At 48.8% G+C, this 24502-nt stretch overlaps 2 protein-coding genes across 5 annotated transcripts; both read right to left on the bottom strand.

The window, feature by feature from the left end:
• CSF3 (colony stimulating factor 3) lies at positions 1–4264 on the bottom strand. Of its 2 annotated transcripts, XM_045488722.1 has the most exons (6): positions 3677–4264; positions 2470–2588; positions 2193–2347; positions 1662–1769; positions 1376–1522; positions 1–1017 (listed from the first exon to the last, which is right to left on the bottom strand). In XM_045488722.1, the coding sequence occupies exons 2-6, from the start codon at positions 2480–2482 to the stop codon at positions 853–855; spliced, it is 588 nt and encodes a 195-aa protein (XP_045344678.1). In that variant the 5' UTR covers positions 2483–2588; positions 3677–4264; the 3' UTR covers positions 1–852. The 2 variants fall into 2 exon arrangements, with proteins under 2 accessions (XP_045344678.1, XP_045344677.1); XM_045488721.1 differs by lacking the exon at positions 3677–4264 and having other exon boundaries at positions 2470–2857.
• Positions 4265–9505: 5241 nt separating this feature from the next.
• On the bottom strand, positions 9506–24447 carry PSMD3 (proteasome 26S subunit, non-ATPase 3). Of its 3 annotated transcripts, none has more exons than XM_045488716.1 (12): positions 24038–24447; positions 21649–21839; positions 19969–20106; positions 17776–17912; positions 16840–17030; positions 16596–16699; positions 12337–12451; positions 12114–12233; positions 11866–11969; positions 11443–11598; positions 10170–10220; positions 9506–9961 (listed from the first exon to the last, which is right to left on the bottom strand). In XM_045488716.1, the coding sequence occupies exons 1-12, from the start codon at positions 24249–24251 to the stop codon at positions 9884–9886; spliced, it is 1599 nt and encodes a 532-aa protein (XP_045344672.1). In that variant the 5' UTR covers positions 24252–24447; the 3' UTR covers positions 9506–9883. The 3 variants fall into 3 exon arrangements, with proteins under 3 accessions (XP_045344672.1, XP_045344670.1, XP_045344671.1); XM_045488714.1 differs by having other exon boundaries at positions 9506–9993; positions 24038–24395; XM_045488715.1 differs by having other exon boundaries at positions 9506–9990; positions 24038–24395.
• Between the last annotated feature and the right edge of the window lie 55 nt (positions 24448–24502).

Genomic DNA, 24502 nt, shown 5'->3' with positions numbered 1-24502 from the left:
TTTACTGGAGACAAACAAAACACTTTATTATCACAGTTTGGCTACAGTGAGAAAGTGGGGGCAGAGGTGGAGGGTGAAGAGTTGAACGTTCCTCTCACTCCATCACACAGGCCCCGCACTCCCAGTCCCCCTCCAGCGAGGCCGGTAAGTGACTCTCTGCCCGGCCCTTGAGGAGTCAGAATCCTGACCTTGGTGAGGGTGGGGCAGGCATTAGGAGCCTGTCATTGTTGCTACGAGGCATCCAGAAAGATGAGAAATGTCAGCCATGCCTGGGCTCCCCATACTGGAAGTCAAAATATTCTCCAAAACATCTTGAAAACTAGATTCCCCAGCAAATTCGTGGGACCCCAGGGTCAAGCTTTCCGGCTCTGGCTGCCTCTGCGGGCTTTACTGTGTAGGGAAGGGGACGTGAGAAGCAAGGCCTAGCCCACCTGGCATGTGCCAGCCACTTTGGTGAGGCCAGAGCGAGGGAGGACCCGGTAGGGGAACACTGCTGTTTAAATATTAAACAGGGTTGTCTTGTCTCCCACTTGGGAGACTTCCTGATGCTTCCGAGGGCCTCAAGGTGGGTACCCTTGGGCTAAGGGGTTCACTGGGGTTCTTCCCCAGTGCCCACCACAGAGCCAGGCCAGGGAGCAGTCATAGAAATCAATACGTGGTATTTACCTATCCGCCTCCCAGTCCCGGGGACAGATTTTCTCCCTGCTACAAGCAGGAGAATGAAACTCAGAGGTGGCAGGAAGGACCCAAGAGTCCAGGGCTCCTTTCTGCTCTTTCTTGTCTTTAAATATTAGGTTTAAATAAGCATAAATATTAAATAAAGGTAAATACACTCGTGGGGGAGGGTTTTGCTCAGGGCTTGGTGAAGTGGCGCAGAGCACGGTATGCCACCTCCAGGAAGCTCTGCAGGTTGGAGGCAACCAGGGTGCCTCCTGCCCTGCGCTGGAAGGCCGAGGTGAAGGTTGGCATGGTGCCCTGGGTGGGCGGCACTGCAGGGGCCATCCCCACGTCTTCCATCTGTGGGGGGGAAAAGATGAGATCAGCAACCAGGCAGGCCCTGCTGCAAGCACATTATTAAATGAGGAAACACAAAAGGCTGATGGGCTGTGGAAGATCACACGGTTAATGGTGGGGCCAGGCCTTGAACCCAGGTCTGTTTCAAGGTCCGGTGATCTGTCTCCCGCGCTCATCTAGAGAGTGGGGAAGAGCCAGCAGCGAGGGGAGCCTGGGATGAAGTGGAAGCTCCTTACACATATGCCTGGGAGTGCTCCCATCCCGTTCCTAAAGAAGTGGGATACCCAAGCTTTCAGCCCAGTCTTTGGGGACCAGCTCAGTCCAGGCCCCGAACACTTGCCATTCCCAGCGAGGCTCTCACCTGCTGCCAGATGTTGATAGCAAAGTCGGTGATGTCCAGCTGCAGCATGTCCAGGGTGGGGGCTAACTCGGGGGATATCCCTGCCAGGGCCTGCAGGAGGCCCTGGTAGAGGAAGAGGCCACTGTGGAGTTGACGCAGGCAGCCCGTCTGCGGGACAGAGTAGGGCGTCAGAGGTTGCTGCCCGGGATGCTCCTTTCGGGGCCCCAGATTGGAGCCTGGAGATCCAGGGAGACTTCCAGACCATCCTTCCCTCCCCTCATCGCCCTCCTCCCGTCCAGAAACTCACCAGCTGCAGGGCCTGGCTGGAGCAGCTGCTCAGGGGAGCCTGGGGGATGCCCAGAGCGTGCCCAAGCAGCACCAGCTCCTCAGGGTGGCACAGCTTGTGGGCGGCGCACTGGGGACAGGAAGGATGCTGAGTGAGGGGGTCTTGATGGGGCTGGGCTGCTTCTGCTTCCCGAGTCCAAGTCCTCCCCGTTTCTCCAAGATCTTCCCCTCCCTCCTGGTCCTGCCAGGCTGCTCAGCCCCATTCTGCCCTCCACTGTGATCCCAGGCAGCCGCTCCGAGAGCACTGAGAGCACCGTCCCCGTGACGTTCTCTCCCCCCAGTTCCTGGCCAGCCTTCCGTGGCTCCACCTCTCCCTAATTTTCTCCCCGTTCCCCCTGGGTCTCTCCTCTCCCATGTCCCTCCCTGATGATGTCTTCCTAGTATTCCTGTCCCCTCCCTCAGGTCTTGCCCCTTCCTCCCTCCATGCAGCCCTCTGGGTCTTCTTTCCTCCACCACCCCTCTCCAGCATCTTTGTCTCCTCCTGGCCTCTCACCAGCCTCTCCTGCAGCGCTGTGCCATCAGCCTGGACCTTCCTCACTTGTTCTAAGCACTTGAGCAGGAAGCTCTGGGGCAGGGAGCTGGTAGGGCCCAAGGGGGTGGCTTCTTGCACCATCCAGAGTGCGCTGTGCCACAGCAGCAGCTGCAGGACTGAGGGCAGATAGGGGTTCAGGAGACATGCTGTCCACTCCCGCCGGGGTCCCTTTCCAGGGCCCAGGTTCCCCCAGCCCCTCTACTACTCCATCCTCCCTCCCTGGGGCTGGGACACTCACCGGTCAGCTTCATGGGGCTCTGGGCAGCAGGCTTAGCAGGAGGTCTGGGTGGGTCTGCAGGCTCTGGGCTCTGGCAGGGATCAGCTCCAGAGGGCCTTTATACATAAGCCCATGGAGGCCTGGAAGGAAATTACCTGGTGCTACGACTAAGGCTTAGTAATAACTTTATGCAAATTTGGCGTTCAGGACAATGCAGGGGGGCTGGGACAAAAAGCTGTTTGCGAAAGTTTTGTGAAATTGTGGAATCTCTGATCCTTCTATGACGTCCAGTCCCCTTCAAACTCCCTTCCTCCCCTTAGCCCCACCCAGGCCCGAATTGCCCCAGGGTGTTTGATCAGAACCTCTGAACAAAGGCCTAGCCACTGAATAAAGCCCTGGAGGATGGAGGCTGGTCAGACTGACTGGGGAAGAGGCCAGCCTCTGGGCAGCCCCTCCCTCCCTCCCTCCCCTGGATCTGCTGGAGCAGTCCCCTGGCACTCTCCCTTGGGATTCTCAAGCCACCTGCTCCCTAGGCCCCAAATTCTGGGAGGGAAGAAGCTAGTTTTACCCCCCAAACTCCCAGGAGGCTGCCTTCCTGAATCCCCTCCTGATGGGCCAGGGGCCTGAGATAGGGACATTGGGGTCTTGCCTCCCATCTCCACCCCACACTTTGATGGGCATCATCCCAGGCTCCTGTCGCAAACTGGTTAGCTGGGAACCCCCCAATCCCCCTCCATGACTCATTCCTTTAAGCCCCCGGAATCCTGGCAGAAACCAGAGGAAACCGGATGTCTGTCCCAAATGAAGCAAGACCCTTGAGGCTCTGAGTCTCTTGGTTCACCTGACCCTGCCCTTCCTCCTCCTCCCGCACTACGCCTCCTTCCAATGGTGTCCACCAGCGCTTTGGAATTGGGGGCGTCTGTGACACATGGCTTCCCAGGCCAGGTTCACTGCCAGTCAGAGTGTGTGTTGCCCTGAGCTGGAGAAAGGCTGGGAGAAAGAAGAAGCTGCCCCAGCCTCAAATCCTATAACCAGGCAAGTCTTGGAGTCTGTTCTGACCCCAGTGAACTGGCGCCAGAGAGGAAAGTGCCTTGCCCAAGGTCATGGATAGCAGAGTCAGACTCACAGTTAGTCTAGGCCTCTGCCTCAGGTTTGAGGGTTTCCCACAGGACTTGGGGCCTGACCGACCACACCTAAGGCTGTCACTTTCTGTCCCAATTTACCTCACCTCAGGCCAAGGAACAGATTTCTTTGGATGAGGAGTAGGTGTGTCTGCCTGGGTGAGGCCACCTCTGGGGCTGGGGTGCCCCCTGGTGGCCACCGCTGGCAGGGACTTCACGTGCCGATCTGTTCACATCTTGCCTCTGGTCTCCTGTCCACCTCAGGCTAGGCAGTTGGCAACCAAGCACTGACTGAGACCAGGTATATGCCCAGCTCTGTGGGAGCAGAGGGGTGGGTTTAGAACTGTGGAGGTCAGGAGACTCATTTGCAAAACGTGCCCCTTTACTGTCCCCCAAAGAATCTCCAGAGGGCTCAGCTGGCTTCAGATGTTGTGCCGCACACTCTCCATACATTATTGAGTGTATTCCTTTCAACAAGCCCAGGAGGAAGGTACTAGAACCATTTCCCCTTTTATAGAAGATGAATATGACCTTGAAGAGGTTAAGTAACCTACCCAAGTAGCAGAACCAAGGTCTGCCCTGTGCCACAGTCTTAAACTCTTAACCATGGAACCTTTTTTTTTTTTTAAAGCTTACTTATACTGAGAGAGAGTGAGAGCGAAAGTGAGAGCAAGAGAGCACGTGCAAGTGTAGGAGTAGAGCAGAGAGAGGGGGAGAGAAAGAGAATCCCAAGCAGTCTCCACACTGTCAGCCTGGAGCCTGATGTGGGTCTTGATCTCACAAACTGAGATCATGACCTGAGCTGAAGTCAAACACATAACCCACTGAGCCACCCAGTGCCTCAACCATCAAATCTCTTAATCAATGTTTGGACTTCCTCACCTGTGGCCAGGAAGTTCTAGACCCAGACTCCTGTCTTTATCGACAGTCCAAGTGTGTAGGGTGTTTGGTTGGGTGGCCAGAATGGTGAGAGGGCTCAAAGATCACAATTTGAAGAAAACAGGCTGTTTTGATTGGGGAATCAAAGGAGGGGGTTGTTGCCTGGTCTCAAAGGCTGGACGTGGGACAGGGAGTGAAAGCCACAGCCGGCTAGTTTCCAGATCAACAGAAGTGACTAGCGGTCACAAGTGTTAGAAGATGGAGCGGGCGGCTTCCAGGGGAAGTGAGTGGCCCATCCCAGGAAGTGTTCTGGCATCCATTCCACAGGGAGAAAATCCAAATGTTGGCTGGCAATCATTGGGTACCTCTTATCTGTCAGGTACCTTCCATTACACTTTTGTCCAATTCATCCTACAAACCAAGTGGAAGGATGTGGATTATTCTCATTATAGACAAGGGACAGCCTCAGACAAGTGAAGGGTCTTGCCCAAGATCACAGAACTGGTCAGGCGGTGGAGCCAGGCAGGATTTGCAGTCAGGCTTCCCTGTTGTTCCCATTACACTACCTTCCTGTTCAGATAAGCTGTACCTCTTGGAAAATGGCTCAGTCCAGACTTCAGCCTTACCCATGGGAGAATAAAGACCAGGTAGAGAGCCAGGGCTAGTTACTGGCCGTGACGCACAGGCTGAGCTGGACCAAAACGATCTTGGGGCAAAGGGCCTGGCTCTGGAGACCCTTAGCTGTCATTCAGCCTTCCAGCTTCCAAAGGCTTTCCCTGGTGTTTCTTAATGGCCAGAACTGGTCAGCAACTTCCCCTCATGCTTCCTGTTTTCATCTGGTGCTGGACTTGGAGCATCTTTCTAAGGGCTGTGGAGTGACTCATTTGTTGCAGACTCGGCCTTTGAGCCAATTTATGTACACCTCGTGTCAAGAAGGGGTTTTACGTTTTTAAACGGATGGGCAACAAAAGAATATTTCATAACATGTAAACATCATATGAAATTCAAACTCCAGTGTTCTTGAATAATTTCTTTTTTTTTTTTAATTAAAAAAAATTTTTTTTTTCAACGTTTATTTATTTTTGGGACAGAGAGAGACAGAGCATGAACGGGGGAGGGGCAGAGAGAGAGGGAGACACAGAATCGGAAACAGGCTCCAGGCTCTGAGCCATCAGCCCAGAGCCCGACGTGGGGCTCGAACCCACAGACCGCGAGATCGTGACCTGGCTGAAGTCAGACGCTCAACCGACTGCGCCACCCAGGCGCCCCTTGAATAATTTCTTTACATATTATTTATAGCTGCTCTGAAGGGCAGAAGTGAATAGTTGTGACAGACTGTATGGCTCACGAGCCTAAAAAATGTGCTATCTGGCCCTTTGAGAAAAGGTTGCAAACCATGTGCACAGTGCCTATGTGCTAGGAGACACACAGCGATGTCCTCTGCGGCACTGTTAATGCTAAACCAGTGCACACCAGTAGGGGAAGGGCTAAAGAAACCGTGGTCTATCCATACCACATAGGCTTCCTTCCCCCCAAGCCCCTCACGGAATGAAAACTCAGCGAGGAAAGGAATTTATTGCTCTTAATAAAGCTGAATTGCTTTATTTAGCTGTTTCCCAGTGCCTAGGACAGTGCTGTGCATGGTATCACCACTAGATCTCAAAACCAATGGCGAGTGAAAAGAGCAAGTTACATTCATGTGATACATCATTTAAAAGATTTAAAAACACACAAAAATGCTGCAGCAACTTCTTACTCAACACGTTTCTGGAGGCAAGGGAAACAAAAGTGAAAATGAACTACTGGGACCTCATCAAAATAAAAAGCTTCTTCACAGCAAAGGAAACAATCAGCAAAACTAAAAGGCGACCGACAGAATGGGAGAAGATATTTGCAAACGACATATCAGATAAAGGGTTAGTATCCAAAATCTACAAAGAACTTATCAAACTCAACACCAAAAAACAAATAATCCAGTGAAGAAATGGGCAAAAGACATGAATAGACACTTCTCCAAAGAAGACATCCAGATGGCCAACCGACACATGAAAAAATGCTCAACATCTCTCATCATCGGGGACATACAAATCGAAACCACAATGAGATACCAGCTCACACCTGTCAGAATGGCTAACACTAACAACTCAGGCAACAACAGGGGTTGGCGAGGATGCAGAGAAAGAGGATCTCTTTCGCATTGTTGGTGGGAATGCAAGCTGGTGCAGCCACTCTGGAAAACAGTATGGAGGTACCTCAGAAAACTAAAAATAGAACTACTCTACGACCCAGCAATTGCACTACTAGGTATTTATCCAAGGGATACAGATGTGCTGTTTCGAAGGGACACATGCACCCCAATGTTTATAGCAGCACTATCAACAATAGTCAAAGTATGGAAAGAGCCCAAATGTCCATCCATGGATGGATGGATAAAGAAGATGTGCTGTGTGTATGTATATATATATATATATATATATATATATATATACACACACATATATATATATATATACATACACATACACACACACACACAATGGAGTATTACTCAGCAATCAAAAAGAATGAAATCTTGCCACTTGCAACTACGTGGATGGAGCTGGAGGGTATTATGCTAAGTGAAATTAGTCAGAGAAAGACAAATATCCTATGACTTCACTCATATGAGGACTTTAAGATGCAAAACAGATGAACATAAGGGAAGCAAAAATAATATAAAAACAGGGAGGGGGACAAAACAGAAGAGACTCATAAATATGGAGAACTGAGGGTTACTGGAGGGGTTGTGGGAGGGGGCATGGGCTAAATGGGTAAGGGGCACTAAGGAATCTACTCCTGAAATCATTGTTGCACTATATGCTAACTAATTTGGATGTAAGTTAAAAAAAATAAAATAAAACCACAAAAAATACTGTATTTTGTAGAAGATAAAGTATAAAAACATAAAGCTGGAAGGCTACTTACGGAATTCATCAGAGCGGCTGCCTCTAGGGAAGTAAGGGAAGGGCCTGGGAAAGAAACAAGATGGGCTTCTGACTGATCTGTAATGGTTTTCCTTGGTTGAAAAAATGACATGATAACCAAATGTCACCATTTATTAAACTTGGGTGGAAAAGTCCATGGGTATTTGTTAGGTCATTCTTTCTGCTTCTCTGTAGTTTTGTAATTTAAAGCAAAACTCAAAAATCAAAAAACAAAAAAAACAAAAAAACCAAAAAAAAAACCCACCCAACCATAAAGTGGAGAACACAGTGAACTCTCCAAGCATAAAAAAGACACTAAGCTTCTCCAGGAAGAGAAAACCAAGCCAATGGGAACGAATTAAAAGAAACTTCCAGAAAGTGAGCAGAAAAATAGTCTATCATAGAGTCAAGGTGGGTGAGAACCAGGAAATCACGTCAAATGACCCCAACTCTCTGTAACAGGATGACATACTCTCCAATCTGTTACCAACCAGGAGAGGACCTGAGGCACTCTGGGCCAGGTGCTGACTCTAAAATTTGTTAGCATTGAGGGGCACCTGGCTGGCTCAGTCTTTGGGCATGTGACTCTTCCCCACATTGAGTATGGAGACTACCTTAAAAAAGAAAAACAAAAACAAAAACAAAAAAAACCTTGGGGCACCTGGCTGGCTCAGTTGAAAGATTGTGCAACTCTCGATCCTGGGGTTGTGGGTTGGAGCCCTACCTTGGGTGTAGGTTAGTCTTTTTTTTCTGAGAGAGAGTTTCATTACACTTGGGAGGTGGCAGAAGCTTCAGGGCAAGTGGGCAATGCCAGATTACTATGATCAAGGCTGGGACGGGACTAGGACCCAAAACAAGGCCAGTCGAAAACATGCCTTTAATGGAAATTAGGGATACTGCAAGATGAAAATCCTGTTGGTAATAAACACACAAACAAGACTTCATCAAACCCAGTGTGCCAGGTACTGGGCAAAGCCCCGGGAGGACACAAATGCCTCTTCATGCTCTCGAAGAACCTACAAGCTAGCTGGGAAGATAAGTCTTTCACACCACCTCCTGAGAGGATCTGATCTCGAGCGAGTGTTCCAGATGCCAGGGGGATAAATCACTGTGAGGCAGGAAGCCTGGGGGAGGTGTAGAAATCCTCGAGGTGGAGAGCCAGAGCGTGGCAGGAGAGGGAATGCAATTAAGCAGAGGCAGAAACCCACGAGGCCATGTTCAGATAACAGCGCTTGGCAGGAACAGAGAACATGTACAGCAACGTCCCAGGCGCCAACAGAGAACAGCAGTAATTCAATGACCTGAGATGGGGAGCAGCCCCGTCAGTGGCTGGGAGACGTCAAGACTGAGGCAGACACATTTCCCCACTATTTGCAGCTGGAGCCACAAGGAGGCCCCTCCGGGCTGACCCAACTCTCACTCTCAGGGAACAACCCGTCTCCCATTCGGTAAGGGCCAACTGGGCAAAACCTGCTCTCAACCTGCTGCTGCAGCCTCATCAGACCCTTCTCTCCTCTTGCAAACCTCCCGAGGGTCAGACCCCTGCCATTTCTTTGATCCTCTAGAGGTCTAGATTTTTTTTAATGTTTATTTCTGAGACAGAGAGAGAGAGAGCATGAGCGGGAGAGGGACATAGAGAGAGGGAGACACAGAATCAGAAGCAGGCTCCAGGCTCTGAGCTGTCAGCACAGAGCCTGATGCGGGGCTTGAACTCACAGACCGCGAGATCATGACCTGAGCCAAAGTCGGTACCTCAACCGACTGAGCCACCTAGGCGCCCCTAGAGGTCTAGATTTTTAACTTCAGAGCCAGGTCATGGAATCTAATCCTTTATTGGACAGATGTGGGAAAGGAGATGGAGAGGTTTAGTGACTTGCCCAATACTGGCCAGCCAGGTAGATGGGAGAGAGGCCCTCCTGATGCCAGATCAGCAGCTCTTCACCCTGCCCTTGGCCTCATTCTCATCCACAGTCACATCAGGTCCCCAGATTACACTGGGGCTGGCCCTCCCAAGACCAGGAAGGAAAAATCTGGGTCTGTCAATACTGTAGGTATGAAGAGTGCAGTCTAGTTATTAAATGATGCACAAAGAGCTTTGGAGAACTTTTTATTGTTTAAAAATCATAATTGAGGCTTCAAAAAACATACAACCCAACACATGTCCCGATTCCAGTCCCGGACTTCCGGGAGAGCACAGATTCCCTCCCATCTTGCTGCCCACACCACTAGCCAGGACCCTGCCCTGGGGAGGCTGCCTGCCCACCCTCCTGCCCACCACGTGATATGTCACTGGCTGGGGAGGGGTCCTGGGGTGAGGTGGGGGTGACTGGCTCCCTGCACCCCTCACCCCCTGCACATATGCTGTCTGTGAGACATGTATGGTAAAGGGGCCAGTTCCCTGGGCAGGGGGCCCCAAGGGGAAAAGATAAAGAGCCATTCCCGACTCACCCCACTCCTCCCCAGCCCCCCAGTTCAAGGGAAGCTGTCATCATCATCTTCGGCCATCTCCTTGGCAAACTCCAAGTCCTGCTGCTCTCGCTCGCGCCGTTCCTGGGGCAAGAGGTGGGGTGAGGGCTGGGCTGCTGGGGACCAGTGAGGCTCTCTCACACAGTGCTTCACCGAGCCCAACCCACCCCAAGGTCAGGGACTGCCAGAGCTTCAGAACTACTCCCAGCCCTTCCAGAAACTGCCCCCCACTCTTCCCTCTCTGTAGGGAAGTTTGAGCTTTCAGTCTTATCCAAAGCAGAAAGCACCTTACCTCTGCAGACTCCAAGTCCTTGTTGTACGATTTGGGAGGAAATCTCATGGCCTGAATGAAGCACAGTAGAGACAGGAGCAAGATAAAGAGAAGGCATGCACTGAACATATGTTTATTGTGCTCCTTCTGTGTACTGGGCACCACAACATGAATTAGGTTATTCATTCTCTAGTTTAGTCTAGTGAGGAGCTAGACATGGAAGGTAATTACTACTACACCATGTGGCAAACACTGGAAATGAGAATCAAGACATTCTCACTGGCCAGGGAGGGGGACTGGCAGTGAGGAGGAAAACAGAGGAAAGGAACTGACTGCTTGTGGGAATGGAGGAAAGGCATTCCAGGCAGAGGTTTCAATGTGTGAAAAGGCCTGGCCTGAGTTCAGTGGGGCCAGCCGGGAGGTGGGGGTGGGGAGGGAGGAGAGGAAGGAAAAGTGGGTAGAGAGGAAAAGACACCTGGGAAGTGAGCCTAGAGACAAGGGGAACCAGGTCACAGAGGGCCTTTCATGTCTCCCCGAGAACAACATTTACCTGATTTTAAGCAAGGTAACAACATCCCTAGTTTCTTGGGGCAAGAAGAGGCCAGGAAATTTGGCAAACAGAGGGCACCTGGGTGGCTCAGTCGGTTAAGCATCTGACTCTTGATTCCGGCTCACGTCATGATTTTGGGGAGCCCTGGGTTGGGCTCTGCACTGACAGTACAGAGCCTGCTTGGGATTCTCTCCCTCTCTCTTTGTCCCTCCCCTCCCTGCTCATGTGTGCCCTCTCTTTCAAAATAAACTTAAAAAAAAAAAAAAAAAAAAAAAAAAATTTGGCGAACAGTACCAGCACCCAACTCAGTGCCTGCCACAGGATAAGAGCTTAACGACCTTTTGAGGAACTAGATACCCACCCTACCTTTTCCACAATTCAGACTTCACTGTCTTAAGACAGTGATTTCATTTAATGTCCTCAACCCTGCAAAACAGACAGGGCAGGTAATCTCCCCATCGGTTTCATAGATGGAGAAACAGAGGTTCAGACAAGGTAAAGGACTCAGATTTGGAAGCAAATCTGGAACCCTGTACTGTGAATCCATCTGGTTCCCTCCCGGGCAACCAGACCCTTAGAAGCAGGCAAAGGTCGTATAGGCCCACATGCCAAGTCCTTCATTCACTCTGGGACCCCCTGCCCTTACATTCAGGGACTTTACAGAGATGGTCCGGGATCTAGGCCAACCTCCTCTGAGGAATTCGCAGGTGCTGCTAACCCCCCTCTACAGCCCCGGCTCCTCACCTTGACAGACATGTTGTGGATATCTAGACAGAAGGAGATGCGCTGGTGGAAGGCTAGCTGGGGCTCACGGGTGGAGTAGATATCAATCATCTCCTTGGACTGGACGTAGCCCTTCTCGTGGTTGATGCTGGCCTCAATGACACCATCCCGGATGGCCTGCCGGCCCCCAAATAAAGGAAAAGTCACCAGAAAGCCCATCTTCTAAATCTGAGAACATCCTGTCCTGTCCCTCTCCTCCTCACATTTGTACACTCACTCATGTACACACACTTTCTGGCAACTTCCTGGCCTCATCGTAAGGCCAGCACTCCCTAAAAAGACCATGCCACTACTGAACCCATTCCCTTCCTTGGCCAGTCTCCCATTCCCACCCCTTGAAATATGGCAGGAGGGTAGCAACTGCAGTCCCGGAACTGGCCCCACCTTGGCAACAATGAACTCTGCATCCTCTGGGCTATCCAGCTGCAGCTTCTGGGCGATGTCGGCCAGGGAGATTCGGGAATAGGAAAGGCTGATCATGCGCACACCTGGGAGAGGAAGGAGCACTGGGGTGGGCAGGGTGGCCACAGACCCTCTGCCCACCCATGGACACCCACAGGGTTGCCGCCATCCCTTGCAGAAGCTGATCTGGGTCCTGCTCTTCCAGCAGCCTCTCAGACTCAGATCCACACCTGTCTTAATGACGTTGTGCCGTAGTCGGATGATTAGGGTATAGGTCCCATCTGCTTGAAACTTCTCTCCAAACTGGTCCAGGACCTGGTTGAACTTGGCAAGGTTTCCGGTCCTGACAGCTGGAGCGGGGAGGAGTGGATCAGATGATGCAAACGGGCAAACCCACTGAAAAGGCCACAGCGCTAGGGGTCTGGCAAGCTCTGGGAGCGGGACCACCCTTACCTTGAGTAAGAAGGAAGTAGGGCATGAGTGAGCGCTTGAGAGATGGCTGACGGAACTGTAGCCGGTCTGGGATCTCCCCAAGCAGCAGCTCCACCACAATCAGAAGCTTGTGCACCTGGCAGTGTGTGACACAGGAACACAGTGGGCAGGGAGCCCCAGCAGGAGGGAGAAGGGAGAGAAATGGGGCTTCAGTGCAGTCAGACGCATTGGGAAACAGGGAAAATGGCACTGCGATTAGGCCCATGCAGAGCTGGGCATGGAATTGAAGATCTGCCTCCAGAGCCAGGTACTGGGAATATCTGCCTTTTTGCCCACACTGAGCCCTAAATTCCAGTTAATCTGGCTAATCCATACACACTGCTCTGCCATGGCAACAATCTGGAAGTACAGGCCAGATGGGTATGTCCTGTGGCTCCGAAATAGTGAGAAAACAGGGCTTAGTGGCCTAGGGAATGGAGTGTGGGTCAGCCAAAGATGCTGGTTAGAGAGGTGGATCGTTCCTGGAGGAGAGGAGGTGAATGTGTAGAACAAGTTATCTGGGTAGAGGCAGAAGCTCAGGAAGGGGACTGGCAGAACCTCAGTGAATGACCCGGCTATGGATACAGAAGGCTGGCTGGAAAATTTGGCCCTTCCTTCTCCATAAAACTGTGAGTACCTCTGTGCGCCTACCATGGATTCAGTACCATGGGAGGAAAACCGTAAGAGGGGTGACGCCTAGCAATTAAGGAGCTTCCTACCAAGTGGGACGAACAGGAACACAGGCAGCTAGATCGTGTGATATCAAGAGTCACAAGAGAAGTAAGGGGTTAAAATGGGTAGTGGGCTGGGGGCACCTGGGTGGCTCAGTTGGTTAAGTGTCCGGCTTTGGCTCAGGTCATGATCTTGCAGCTCGTGAGTTCGAGCCCCACCATTGGGCTCTGTGCTGACAGCACAGAGCCTGGAGCCTGCTTCGGATTCTATGTCTCCTCTCTCTCTGCCCCTCTCCTGCTTGCACTCTCTCTCTCTCTCTCTCTAAAATAAACATTAAAAAAAAATGGGTGGTGGGTGATCATGCCCACACCCACCCATACAATACCCATGATGTTGCCCAGTTCCCTGGAGTAATCCATGAGTGAGGGGAAATGCAGGAAAAAGGCTAAAGTTAATGTATGCCATAGGATTCTGATGAAGCAGAAAAAGGAAGGAGGTTGTTTCAGTCAAGGAAACAGATTAGAAAAGAGGTGGATAAGTGTGAGGACACGCCCCAAGAAAGTCTGGAAGGCGATGAAAGATGATGGGCCAGTCTAAGGACGTGCTGTTTTGAAAACAAGGCTGAGCTCAGAGTTTGGAGACAGTATGCTAGTATATACTCACTAGCTAGGAAATGCTGAGTAACGAAGTCCTTGGTATCCTACTAAAATAGGTGGCAGTGGCACCGGACCGTAATGCCCAGCCTGCCTACCTCACAAGACTGTAATGCTCTATTGTGCAGGTAAGGCAGAGCAATGCAAGCTTCCTGGGCAAGGCAGGCACGGGCCTGGAGCTCTTTTTAGTTAGGCAGTTGTGTGGAAGCTGGGTTGGTAAAGGGGAGGATGATGACCTGAAATGCTAGTGGCCTGAACAAGGGCACCAGTGATACCAGAGAGGAGACAAATACAAAAGACATGGGGACAAATCAACAGATAATTTAGTGATGTGGAAGGAAGGGTGGTGTGGTGGTGAGTCCGGGATGATCCTGAAGCTCCTATCTTGATTGGGAGAGCAGAAGGAAGGACTGGTAAGGGGTACTCAGAGGGGTTTGCTTTGGACAAGCTTTGTGTGAGGAGTATCTATACAGAGATGTGTGGTGGGAAGCTGGATTTGTAGATCTGGTGTTCATAAGAGGGGTCAGAATTAGTATCAAGCTGAAGTCTGAACCCCCAAACTCATATGTTGAAGTCCTTAACCCCTCAGGACCTCAGAATGTGACTACACAGGCACACCTCAGCGATATCACAGGTTCGGTTCCAGATCACCACAACAAAGTGAGTATCACGATAAGGCAAGTCAAAGGACTTTTTGGTTTCCCAGTGCACACAAAGTTGTTTACACTGTACCATAATCTATTAAGTATGCAATAACATATTAAAAAACAAAAAACACTATATGTACCTTAATCTGAAGATATTTTGTTAAAAAACACTATCATCTGGTCTTCCAACAAGTAGTAACCACTGATCCCGGATCAGCATAACTGATATCATAATGAAAAGTTTGAGGGGTGCTTGGGTTGCTCAGTCAGTTAAGTGTCTGACTCACGGTTTGTGAGATCAAGCCCTACATGGAGCTCTGCACTGACAGCAAGGAGCCTGCTTGGGATTCTCTTTCTGCCCCTCCCCAGCTCATGCACACACTCTCTCTTAAACTTAAAACAAACAAACAAACAAACAAACTTTGAAGTATTGTGAGGAAGACCAAAATGTGACACAGAGACATGAAGTGAGCAAATGCTGTTGGAAAAATGGCTCCGAGACACTTGCTCATTGCAGGGTTGCCACTAACCTGCAATTTATAAAAAAGCGTGTATGTGCGAAGTACAATAAAACAAGGTATGCCTGTATTTGGAGACAGAGCTTTTAAAGAGATAATTAAGGGGCATGAGGTCATATGAGTGGGTCCTAATCCAATATGACTGGTATCCTTATAAGAGATTAGGATACAGTCAGGCAGAGAAGGAAGACCATTTGAAGAGATTAGAAGATGACGGCCATCTATAAGGAAGAGAGGTCCTCAGGAGAAACTAACCATGCGGACACACTGATGTTAGACTTCTGGCTTTCAGAACTATGAGGAAATAGATCTCTGTTGCTTAAGCCACCCAGTCTGTGGTAGCTTGGTGTGACAGCTCGAACAGACTAAGATAGTTAGAAATGGATTCTGGTGAAGCATCATGGAGGTCTGTGTTGAGCCATGCAAGCAAGGAAGCTCACCCAAGGAGAGAATGCGAGTTTCACTATGGGTGAATAAGCTTTCAAAGTGTTGTAGACCCCACTTTAAACCTGAGGCCTCTTTTTACACATTTTCCTTCTCCCTGCTTTACTTCAAGCTAGCTTCTCTTTTTCCATCCCTTCCTAGCTCCTCCAAGGCCTTGGCCCATCACCTGTTTGCTTAAGTCCCTCTGGGTGGAAGTTTCCCTAACTCTGCTTCTTCCTCTCTCAAGCAACCACTCCATCTCTTTCCTGGCCAAAGATCTCTCACTCTAGCCCTTTCTGCTCCTTCCTGCTGCCTGGCTCCACCACAGAAAACTCTGAAACCTTATCCATCTTTACCAGAGTAAAGTCTGGTTTGAGAATCCTACTTTACCCCACAATGTCTCTCTCCAGGACACAACAATTTATATGCTAATTACCTGTGTTTTCAGAAACTTTAGTGTATGTCCTATGTTGTAAGTAATCAACATTCTGCACATGTACTGTGTATGTCTGAAAAGCCATTCCCTTCTGGAAAATTCTACCAATTTGCAAGCACCAGATTAAATTTAACTTTTTAAAGATGTCTTTAATTATTTGACCAAAATCAAACCTGTCTTTCTTTGAACTTCTGAACAGAAACAGACCAAATCTCAACTACACTGACTTAATCATTGTACATTTTCATCCTCTCCTCTTTCAAGCGCACTAGGAGGTAGAGGTCACGTTGATGTGGGAACAGAGGTTTGTAGTCGAGAAACCTGGGTCCAAATTCTGGCTACCAGGCTCTGTGACTTTACAAAGGTTCTCAAGCCTTTCTAGGTCAATGTTCTTTACCTATCTCACAGTGCCTAATACCAAGGTCACCACTCAAAAAAAAAAAAAAAAAAAAATACTTGGGTGACTGACAGCTGTTAGGTGGCCAAGGTTTATCTCCACCCAAACCAGTCAGCCTTATGGAGATTTTCTGGATTCCCTGGCTACAGAGAACACTGCTCCCAAATGGGCATGTGAGAAACCAGAGAAGAGCCTGGGGATTCTCAACATAATCCGGGCCCGTGCCTGGAATGACTGTAAAGAGCGCTGGGGCAATGGGAATATTCTAAACCTATCTACCAAGGAGAATGCTCTCTCTGAACATAACCACCAGAGGTGCAGCTAGTATCTGCTTAATGTGCTTTGACCAATGTTATTACGCACAAATGCACTATGCACAATGATACACCTTTTGGATAATGAAGGTTAGGGACACCTTCCCTGGCCTGTGTAGGGAAAGAGAACCAAAGCCTTATCAGATGAATAAGTAGTGTAGGGATGAGAACTGCTGCTCACCGTCTGTTTGAAGCCGACAGCTGTGTGCTGAGGGGCCTTGCGAAGGGCATTGGTCATTGTTCTCCGGGCCTCTGAGTACTCCAACTGAATAGCTTTGATTCGCCCTGGGGGTAGAGAAGGGAGTGGGTCAAGAGAATGGCATCATCCAAAGCCCCTTGCAAACCAGTGTCAAATGGGTGTCTCATGCACCAAGTGAGCCTGAGACACCTGCTGATCTGACTCAAGGGTCGGGCCCATTGCTCACCTGTGTAGTAGAGGTACCTGGCCCACTCATTGTTGTTGGCCTGCTCGGGGAACACGGACTTGGACACCAGCTTCTCAGCCTGGTCGTACAAGCTGTAGTGTAGGTAGTTCCGCAGCAGGAGGTTCAGCAGGGTGGCCTGCCCATCCGCATCATGCCGAAGGGTGGCTGTCCGGAGCCGAGCATGCAAGAAGCTTCAAGAAGGGAAGAAAAGAGATATCAAAGGGCTCAAATAAGAACTCTTTGAATTGCTTTGACCTTTCCATTCTCTCTCAATTCCAAAAAAAGTGACACAGACTGCTTTTCTGGTTATTCACTGAATACTCAACTATTGAGTGCCTGCGGCGCGAAAGCACTATTCTAGGTGCACCAAAAGGACACAACTCTGCATTCTCGTGGGGGTGACAGACAATGATCATGATGAGTAAGTGTATTACTTAGCATGATAGGAGGAGATCAGGGCTATGGAGAAATGAGGGTAAGTGTAATAGGGAACACAGGAGGTGAGGAGGATGGGGTTGCAATTTTAAATAGCTTGATCAGGGTAGGATTTGCTGAGAAAGGAACAATTAAACAAAGGCTTGAAGGAAGTAGGGAGAAGAGCATTCTCGGTAGAGAGAAGAGCGTGCCTGTCATGCCCCAGGAAGAGCAGGGAGGCCAGTGTGGGGAGTTAGGGGAGCAGAGGGTGCTGGAGTCAAGAAGGCAGTAACAAGGGCCAGAGCACATCAGGCTTTATGTGCTATCATGAGGACTTCAACTCCACCCTGAGGAAAATGGGGAGCCACCACAAGCTCTGAGCAGAGGAGTGAAATGTTTTCTAGCCTGTCCTTCCAGTCCTTCCACCCTTGACCTACCAGTCAGTACTCCCTTGATGTGGAGTAAAGGGAAGAGCCTGGGGGATAGTTCTTAACTTTAGGGTCAGACCTTGGCCACCCGTACCTGCGCACCACATCCAGCTTGTCCAGGAACTCATAGACCCGGGCATGATAGTAGTAACACTTTGCGGCCACAAGGTCCAGGGCCCGGCGGTTCTGAGTGCTGATCTTCTGCATTAGGTCATCAGAGATCTTCTGTGCCTGGGGAGGCAGCCAAAAGAGAATCTAGTGGCAGTTCCTCAAAAGCTTGGACATGGAGCAATCACATGAGCTAGCACTCCCCTTCTACGCATAAATCCAGGAGAATTGGAAACATGTTCACATAAAAGCTTGTATGCAAATGTTCATAGCAGCATTATTATTACCAAAAAGTGAAATGATCCCTCCAAGTGCCCATCACTGGATACATGGATAAACTAAATGCAGCATATCCATACAATGGAATATTATTCACCCACAAAAAGGGCTGGACGACAGATCCACACTACGACATGGACAAACCTACAATACGTTATGCTAAGTCAAAGAAACCATACATAAAAGGCCACGTATTATATAATTCCATTTATATGAGATGTCAGAATAGGAAAATCCATGAGCCAGAAAATGGAGATGAGCAGTTGCTGGAGGCTGGGGGGAATGGGGAATGACTATTAACAGCAATGGTGTTTCTTTTGGGGGTGACGAAATTATTCTGGAATTAGACAGTGATGACGGTTGTGCAACCTCGTGAACACACCAAAACCCACTGAACTGTACACTTTGTTTATAACTGTTTTTAAAGTTTATTTATTTTGAGAGAGAAAGAGCCTGAGTGAGGGAGAGGCAGAGAGGGAGAGAGAAGAGAATCCCAAGCAGGCTCTGTATTGTCAGTGCAGAGCCTGACACAGGGCTCAAACTCACAAACTGTGAGATCATGACCTGTGCTGAAATCAAGAGTCAGACGCTTAACTGACTGAGCCACCAGGAGCCCCATAATTGATTTTATATCTTCTTTTTTTAAAGTTTATTTATTTTTGAGAGAGAGAGAGAGAGAGAGAGACAGAGAGAGGGAGGAAGAGAGGTGAACTAGCAGGGAAGGGGCAGAGAGAGGAGACAGAATCTGAAGCAGGCTCCAGGCTCTGAGATGTCAGAGCAGAGCCTGACGCAGGGCTCAAACCCAAAGGCCGTGACATCATGACCTAAGCTGAAGGAGGATGATTAACCGACTGAGCCACCCAGGCACCCTTCATTTTATTTTAAGTACTCTCTGTACCCAATGTTGGACTCGAACTCATGACCTGGAGACCAAGAGTCAGATGCTCTACTGACTGAGCCAGCCAGGTACCCCTGAATTGTACACTTTAAAGGGGGTGAATTATGGGGCACCTGGGTGGCTTAGTCAGTTGAGCATCCGACTTTGGCTCAGGTCATGATCTCACAGTTCATGGGTTGGAGCCCTCCCATAGGGCTCTGTGCTGACAGCTCAGAGCCTGAGCCTGCTTCAGATTCTGTGTCTCCCTCTCTCTTTGCCCCTCCCCCACTTGCACACACACACTCTCTCTCTCTCTCTCAAAAATAAATATTAAAAAACTAAATAAAATAAAATAAAATAAAATAAAATAAAATAAAGGAGGTGAATTATATTTAGAAACAAACAAAAACCAACTCAAGGCAAGGCAGGGAAAAAACAAAACAGGAAATTGAGAGGGACCTGTCATTTCTTAAGCATGCTCTTGGGACAGTGGCTGTGATGGCAAAGAAGTTGGCCCCAGTCAGAGGGAGAAGTGGTAGAGCAGTATCCATGGAGTTGTTTAGTCCCATGAAAAGAGCTGCTACTTATTAAAATATTGTGAAAGCTTACTATATGCAGATCATTGTGCCAGTATTTTACTTAATGCCAACAATGATCTTGTAAGTTGGGCACTATTTTCCCCATTTGACACAAGGCCAGGAGAAATTAATTTGCCTAAGGTATAGCTGGGATTTGAACGTTGGTTTCTATCTCCAAATCTCTATCCTAACAGAATCCACGACACCGGCACTATGCCACAGACAAGCACAGAATGGTGGCCGCCAGCCCCTTCCCATGGTGTCTGAATGGGAGCTGAGGGGGCTTCCTGGATGTGGAGTTAGGTGTGTTCCCACGTGGGGTAAGAGTCTGGGGGGCTGTTTAAGAGCCCAGTGATTCTCTCCATTTCTTCACCAGAGACAATCTCTCCCACAAAACCCATGCACTGCTTGGGACATGTTAACCTTGCCCACTGGCCCTGGATACCTCTTTGTAGCGTTTGCTGTTCATCAGGAAGATGACCACAAGGAGCTGTAGATAGGCTTCCACCTCAGGCAGGAGGGGTGCTGATGCAGCTTTTCCTGTTCGGGGACGGAACTGTAAATCAGCTTCGGTGTCCATGGGCTAGGAGAAGACATGAATTACTGTGGAAAAGCTCAGTCAGATCAGTCAACCAAGAATTTACTAAACACCCACGAGGAATGCCTACTATGTGCAAGATTTTTCTAGGTATTGGGGATACAAAAATAAAGATGGCACACAGTCACCTTCTGAAAGAAGTCAAGGAGGCTGGCAATAGAAACAAGAAAAGGGTTACAGGAATGTAACAGACATCTTTACAGAATATAATGGGGACAGAAAGGATGATGTAAGGACCCCTCAAAAAACCTACAATCTAAGTAGAGATTAAACCACCACACCTGGAACCACTGCAAATTTGATCAGATAGGGTTTAATAAAGTAACATAATTCTAGAGATGAGATCAAGAATAATGAGATACAATTTTTTTGTGGGAACAAAGGAAATTTGGGGGAAGTGACATATACATAGTACTTATTATCAGATCTAGTCACCAAAGCTGGAATAATATGCAACAGCTCAAAAAGCAAACATGTTGGGTGAATTTAGAGATATAGGGTTAAAAAACATTCCAGGTGAGGTTGGGGAGAGGGTGCTTTCTCGTTCCCAGACAATACACTCTTCTTCATCATTCCACCTCAAGGGATTGTTTGAGTTTTCACATCTATGGAACAGCCTGTGAGCGTATAGGATTTTAGTGAGATGAAGGTGGCGGAAGGGACAACGTGGTTTGAGAAGGGTCAGGACCTGTACATAAGGGGGATTTTACAGCTGGAAAGGAAAAGGAGAGGTCTTTCGTGGCGTGGAGACCACTGCCTGCACCAAATTTCATCAGCATTCACTATGTGCCAGGGAAGGTTCTAAGACGTTCCTTTACTCAGCCTCATCCCCCGAATCTGTTCACTACATTTAACAATGAAAATGAGGCATAAGGAGGTTAGGTCACTTGCTCAAGTCCCACAAGTACCAAATGGTATAGCTGGGGTTCAAATTTGACTTCACCTCCAAAACCTGTATTCTTTTTTTAACATTTTATTTTGTTTTTTTATTTATTTTTTGAGAAAGAGCACACTCACACAAGATGGGAGGGGGCAGAGAGAGGGAGAGAGGCAATCCTAAGCAGACTCCACCTCACAAACTGTGAGATCATGACCTGAGTTGAGATCAAGAGTCAGACGCTTAACTGAGCCACGCAGGTGCTCCCAGAACCTGTGCTCTTAACCACTGTTTTATACGTCCTCCTCAGTGAGGATTCAGAGGTGGTGGTACCTTCTCCTAGGACAATGGAGACACCACCCAACTGGAGGAGAGTGCTCGTGCTCAGAAGCAGCGTTAAGTGAGTTTGGTTCAAAGCGTCCTGATTCCCAGTTTTTTCCCCTGACTCAAAAGAATGACACTATAGGGCAGAAAGATGGTTCCCTTGTTAGGGGACAAACGAGTCTTAAAATGGGCTGCTTTGTTTCACTACTCAGCTACAGCAGGTAATCAGACAGGTCTTCAGGATGGGAAACATTACATCAAGGGGTGGGGTGGGGGGATGTGGTCTGAGACCAAGCCTGCATCCTTTAAGCACCTGACTCACTCACCTCTTCCAGGAAGGGTAGCAAGAAGTCTCGAGTGGCATTATTTGAGGTGAAGAAGCCATGTACAGCCTTATACAGAACATAGTGGTTGAGGCGACGTGATGTGGAAGGGAGCATCCGCAAGGCCCTCAGCACAAATCGAGGCTCCTTGCCTGAAACTGCCTTCTCCAGCTGTTTCACATGCTCTTTAATGTCTGTGGAGGACCACAGAAGAAAACAATGTTACTTCCAATTCTTCCTATTCCCTCCCACCCTCCAGGCAAGTAGTTCTAGGGAACCTCTTATAAAAGGGCAAGATGTAGCCAACCACTTCTTTTGCCTAGTAGGGTTAAGCAATACTTACAGATGCCAAATAATGATTTTAAGACATAACCAAGAAATAAAAATTAAAGCTGGGGTAGGGGAAAGGGTAGAGGGTGACAGAAAGAGGAAGGTAAAGAGAACAACAAAAAACAAGACAAACACATGGAGATTTAACAGATCTCTATACAGGAAAAGACTTTCTAAATGTAAACAATGGTAGAGGGGCACCTGGTTCAGAAGGCTCTTGATTTTGGCTGTCATTATCCCATGGTTTGGCACTAACTTGGCACTAACAACACGGAGCCTGCTTGGGATTTTCTCTCTCCCTCTCTCTGCCCCTCCCCCACCCTCTCTTTTTCTCAAAATAACTTAAAAAAACACAATGGGAGAAGTCATACACATACACACACACACACACACGTCGCGCACACGCATGAACTCCACTCTAAAAAATCCTTCCGAATAACTGAACAAACAAACAAAATATTTGCAACAAATGTGACCAGAGAGTCATGTTCTTATTTTACAAAGAACTTGCATAAATAATTAGGACAAGTAAAAATGAACACAAATGGGGCGCCTGGGTGGCTCAGTCAGTTAAATGTCTGACTTCGGCTTGGGTCATGATCTCACGGTTTGTGGGTTGGAGACCAGCATCGGGCTCTGTGCAGACAGCTCAGAGCCTGGAGCCTGCTCTGGATTCTGTGTCTCCCTCTCTCTGCCGCTCCCCCACTCACTCTGTGTGTGTGTGTGTGTGTCTCAAAAAAAAAAAAAACATTTAAAAAAACCACAAATAGACAATACAAAAAGAAATATAGCTAACTGACATGAAAATACATTTTACTAGCTTTTGAATAATTGCAAATGGAAATGTTTTCAACTACCAAATTGGTAATTAAGAAATCATAACAGAGTTACCAGTGAAAAGGATATTTCTGTTGGTATAACATAAATCAGTACAGTTTCTCTGGACAATACCTACCCAAAACCTTAAAAACGCCTACCCTTTCAATTCAGGCATATTTAGAATCTATACTGAAGAAATAATTGTAAAGGTAGACTAAAAACCTGGTCACAAAGATGACTGTTGAAAAATTATTTATAACAGTAAAAAACTGGAAACTAAAGTGTCTAGGAATAAGGGAATACATTTCATTGGTAGTTTCTTAGTTACCTTTGTACACTTAGCATAGGGTGCCTGGGTCCCATCAATGACACAGTAATGATAACTGCTAACATTACAGAGGGTTTACTATGTGTCCATCATTAGAGAGAAAACCCAATGAACAATCTGGTTCCACTTGATCCAGAGCTGGGAAAATAGCACAAGGGTCACAGTGGGAAGCTCTCAGTCTACCCACTCCAAATGTGGACAGGATCTCTAAGAAAAATGTGAATTTGGAGGAGCAAGAGGGCTGTAAGAAACTGGAAACAAGCACTTAGGAGAAAAGAAATGGAGGAATTGGTTCATATTTTAGGTCGAAGATATTAGGAACTCAAAGATGACACCTAAAAACTTGCAAGTCTGTAAAATGTTTAAACTCTTTAGAAACAGGAGTAAGGGAGAAGTACATTGGGATTGTTGGGGAACCTTCGTTACAGAAACAAGAAAGCAAGATACTGAGTAGAAAGTCTTCTCTTAGGTGAATTTACTAGAGATAGCTAGCAAAAGAAAACTTTTGTAGTCTTAAAATTCAAGGGCCAGTATTCTGCGTCACCCTGACACCCTTTATACACAAATACAAACACTGGTTTCTGGTGGGATCAATCATATGCTGGGGGCGTTAGAATCAGTTCGGCGGATGTAAACAGAGTAGGTCAGAGAAGACCTAGAAGAGGGAGTCTACAGGCCCAGTGAGACCTACTTCTAGATGCAACTCAGGCAGAGGAAGGAGGTGTGTGTGAAGGGAGGAGTCCGGAACCTGGAGAGAAGGTTCAGTTATTGGGACTGGGGTCGGGAGTGTCAGGGGACTGGAGGTGGGCACTGGGGATATTCCTAAAGAACCGGGGATGGTGGAAGCTGCGCTGCGGATCCCGAGGAGCGCTGTCATCCGTGATCACAGCACGTCCCCGGCCCGGGCTCTCGTACCCTCCAAGGTGACGGTGTCCAGCTCTCGCTGGGAGTGCTCAGCCGCCGCCGTTTTGCTGTCAGCTTCTCCCGCTGACGCGCCACCCGCCGCCGCCTCCTCTTTCATCTCCACATCCTGGGGAGTCGGGGGCGGCGGTGGTTCTTGCTCCCCTCCGCCCGGCGGCGGCTTTGCCTTGTCCGCGCCGCGGCGGCGCCCCGAGCCCTCCTGTTTCATGGTGCCCGGGGTCGCGGCCTAGTCCGGGGACAGAGACCGGGGGTTCGCGTGAATCCTCGCACCAGAAATCAGGAACCGAGCCGGGCCTGCACACGAGCGCGGGCTCGCGACGGGCCGCACGATGACTGAGCAGCTGCAAACCCTTTCCCGGCGCTGGGCCTTCTGGGAAACGCCAGGCCCGGCGGGCCGAAAGCCGAGTCCACAAAAGGGAAAGAAATCAACAGCCGAGGTGCAGGATGGAGGCGGATCTT

The sequence above is a fragment of the Leopardus geoffroyi genome, chromosome E1 (assembly GCF_018350155.1).
Source record: "Leopardus geoffroyi isolate Oge1 chromosome E1, O.geoffroyi_Oge1_pat1.0, whole genome shotgun sequence".
Classification (NCBI taxonomy): Eukaryota; Metazoa; Chordata; class Mammalia; order Carnivora; family Felidae; genus Leopardus; species Leopardus geoffroyi.
The sequence above is the reverse complement of the archived record's forward strand: the minus strand, read 5'-3'. Positions and strand labels throughout refer to the sequence as shown.

Excerpts from the sequence above, each read along its gene's own strand:
- CSF3 (XM_045488722.1), bottom strand. Across the intron at positions 1,523-1,661 it reads CCAGCCAGGCCCTGCAGCTG|ACGGGCTGCCTGCGTCAACT; the intron begins GTGAGTTTCTGG and ends TCTGTCCCGCAG. Across the intron at positions 1,018-1,375 it reads CTATCAACATCTGGCAGCAG|ATGGAAGACGTGGGGATGGC; the intron begins GTGAGAGCCTCG and ends TCCCCCCCACAG.
- PSMD3 (XM_045488714.1), bottom strand. The coding sequence starts at position 24,251 with ATGAAACAGGAGGGCTCGGGGCGCCGCCGCGGCGCGGACAAGGCAAAG. Across the intron at positions 17,913-19,968 it reads ACAGCAAACGCTACAAAGAG|GCACAGAAGATCTCTGATGA; the intron begins GTATCCAGGGCC and ends CTGCCTCCCCAG. Across the intron at positions 11,599-11,865 it reads CAGAGTTCATTGTTGCCAAG|GCCATCCGGGATGGTGTCAT; the intron begins GTGGGGCCAGTT and ends GGGGGCCGGCAG.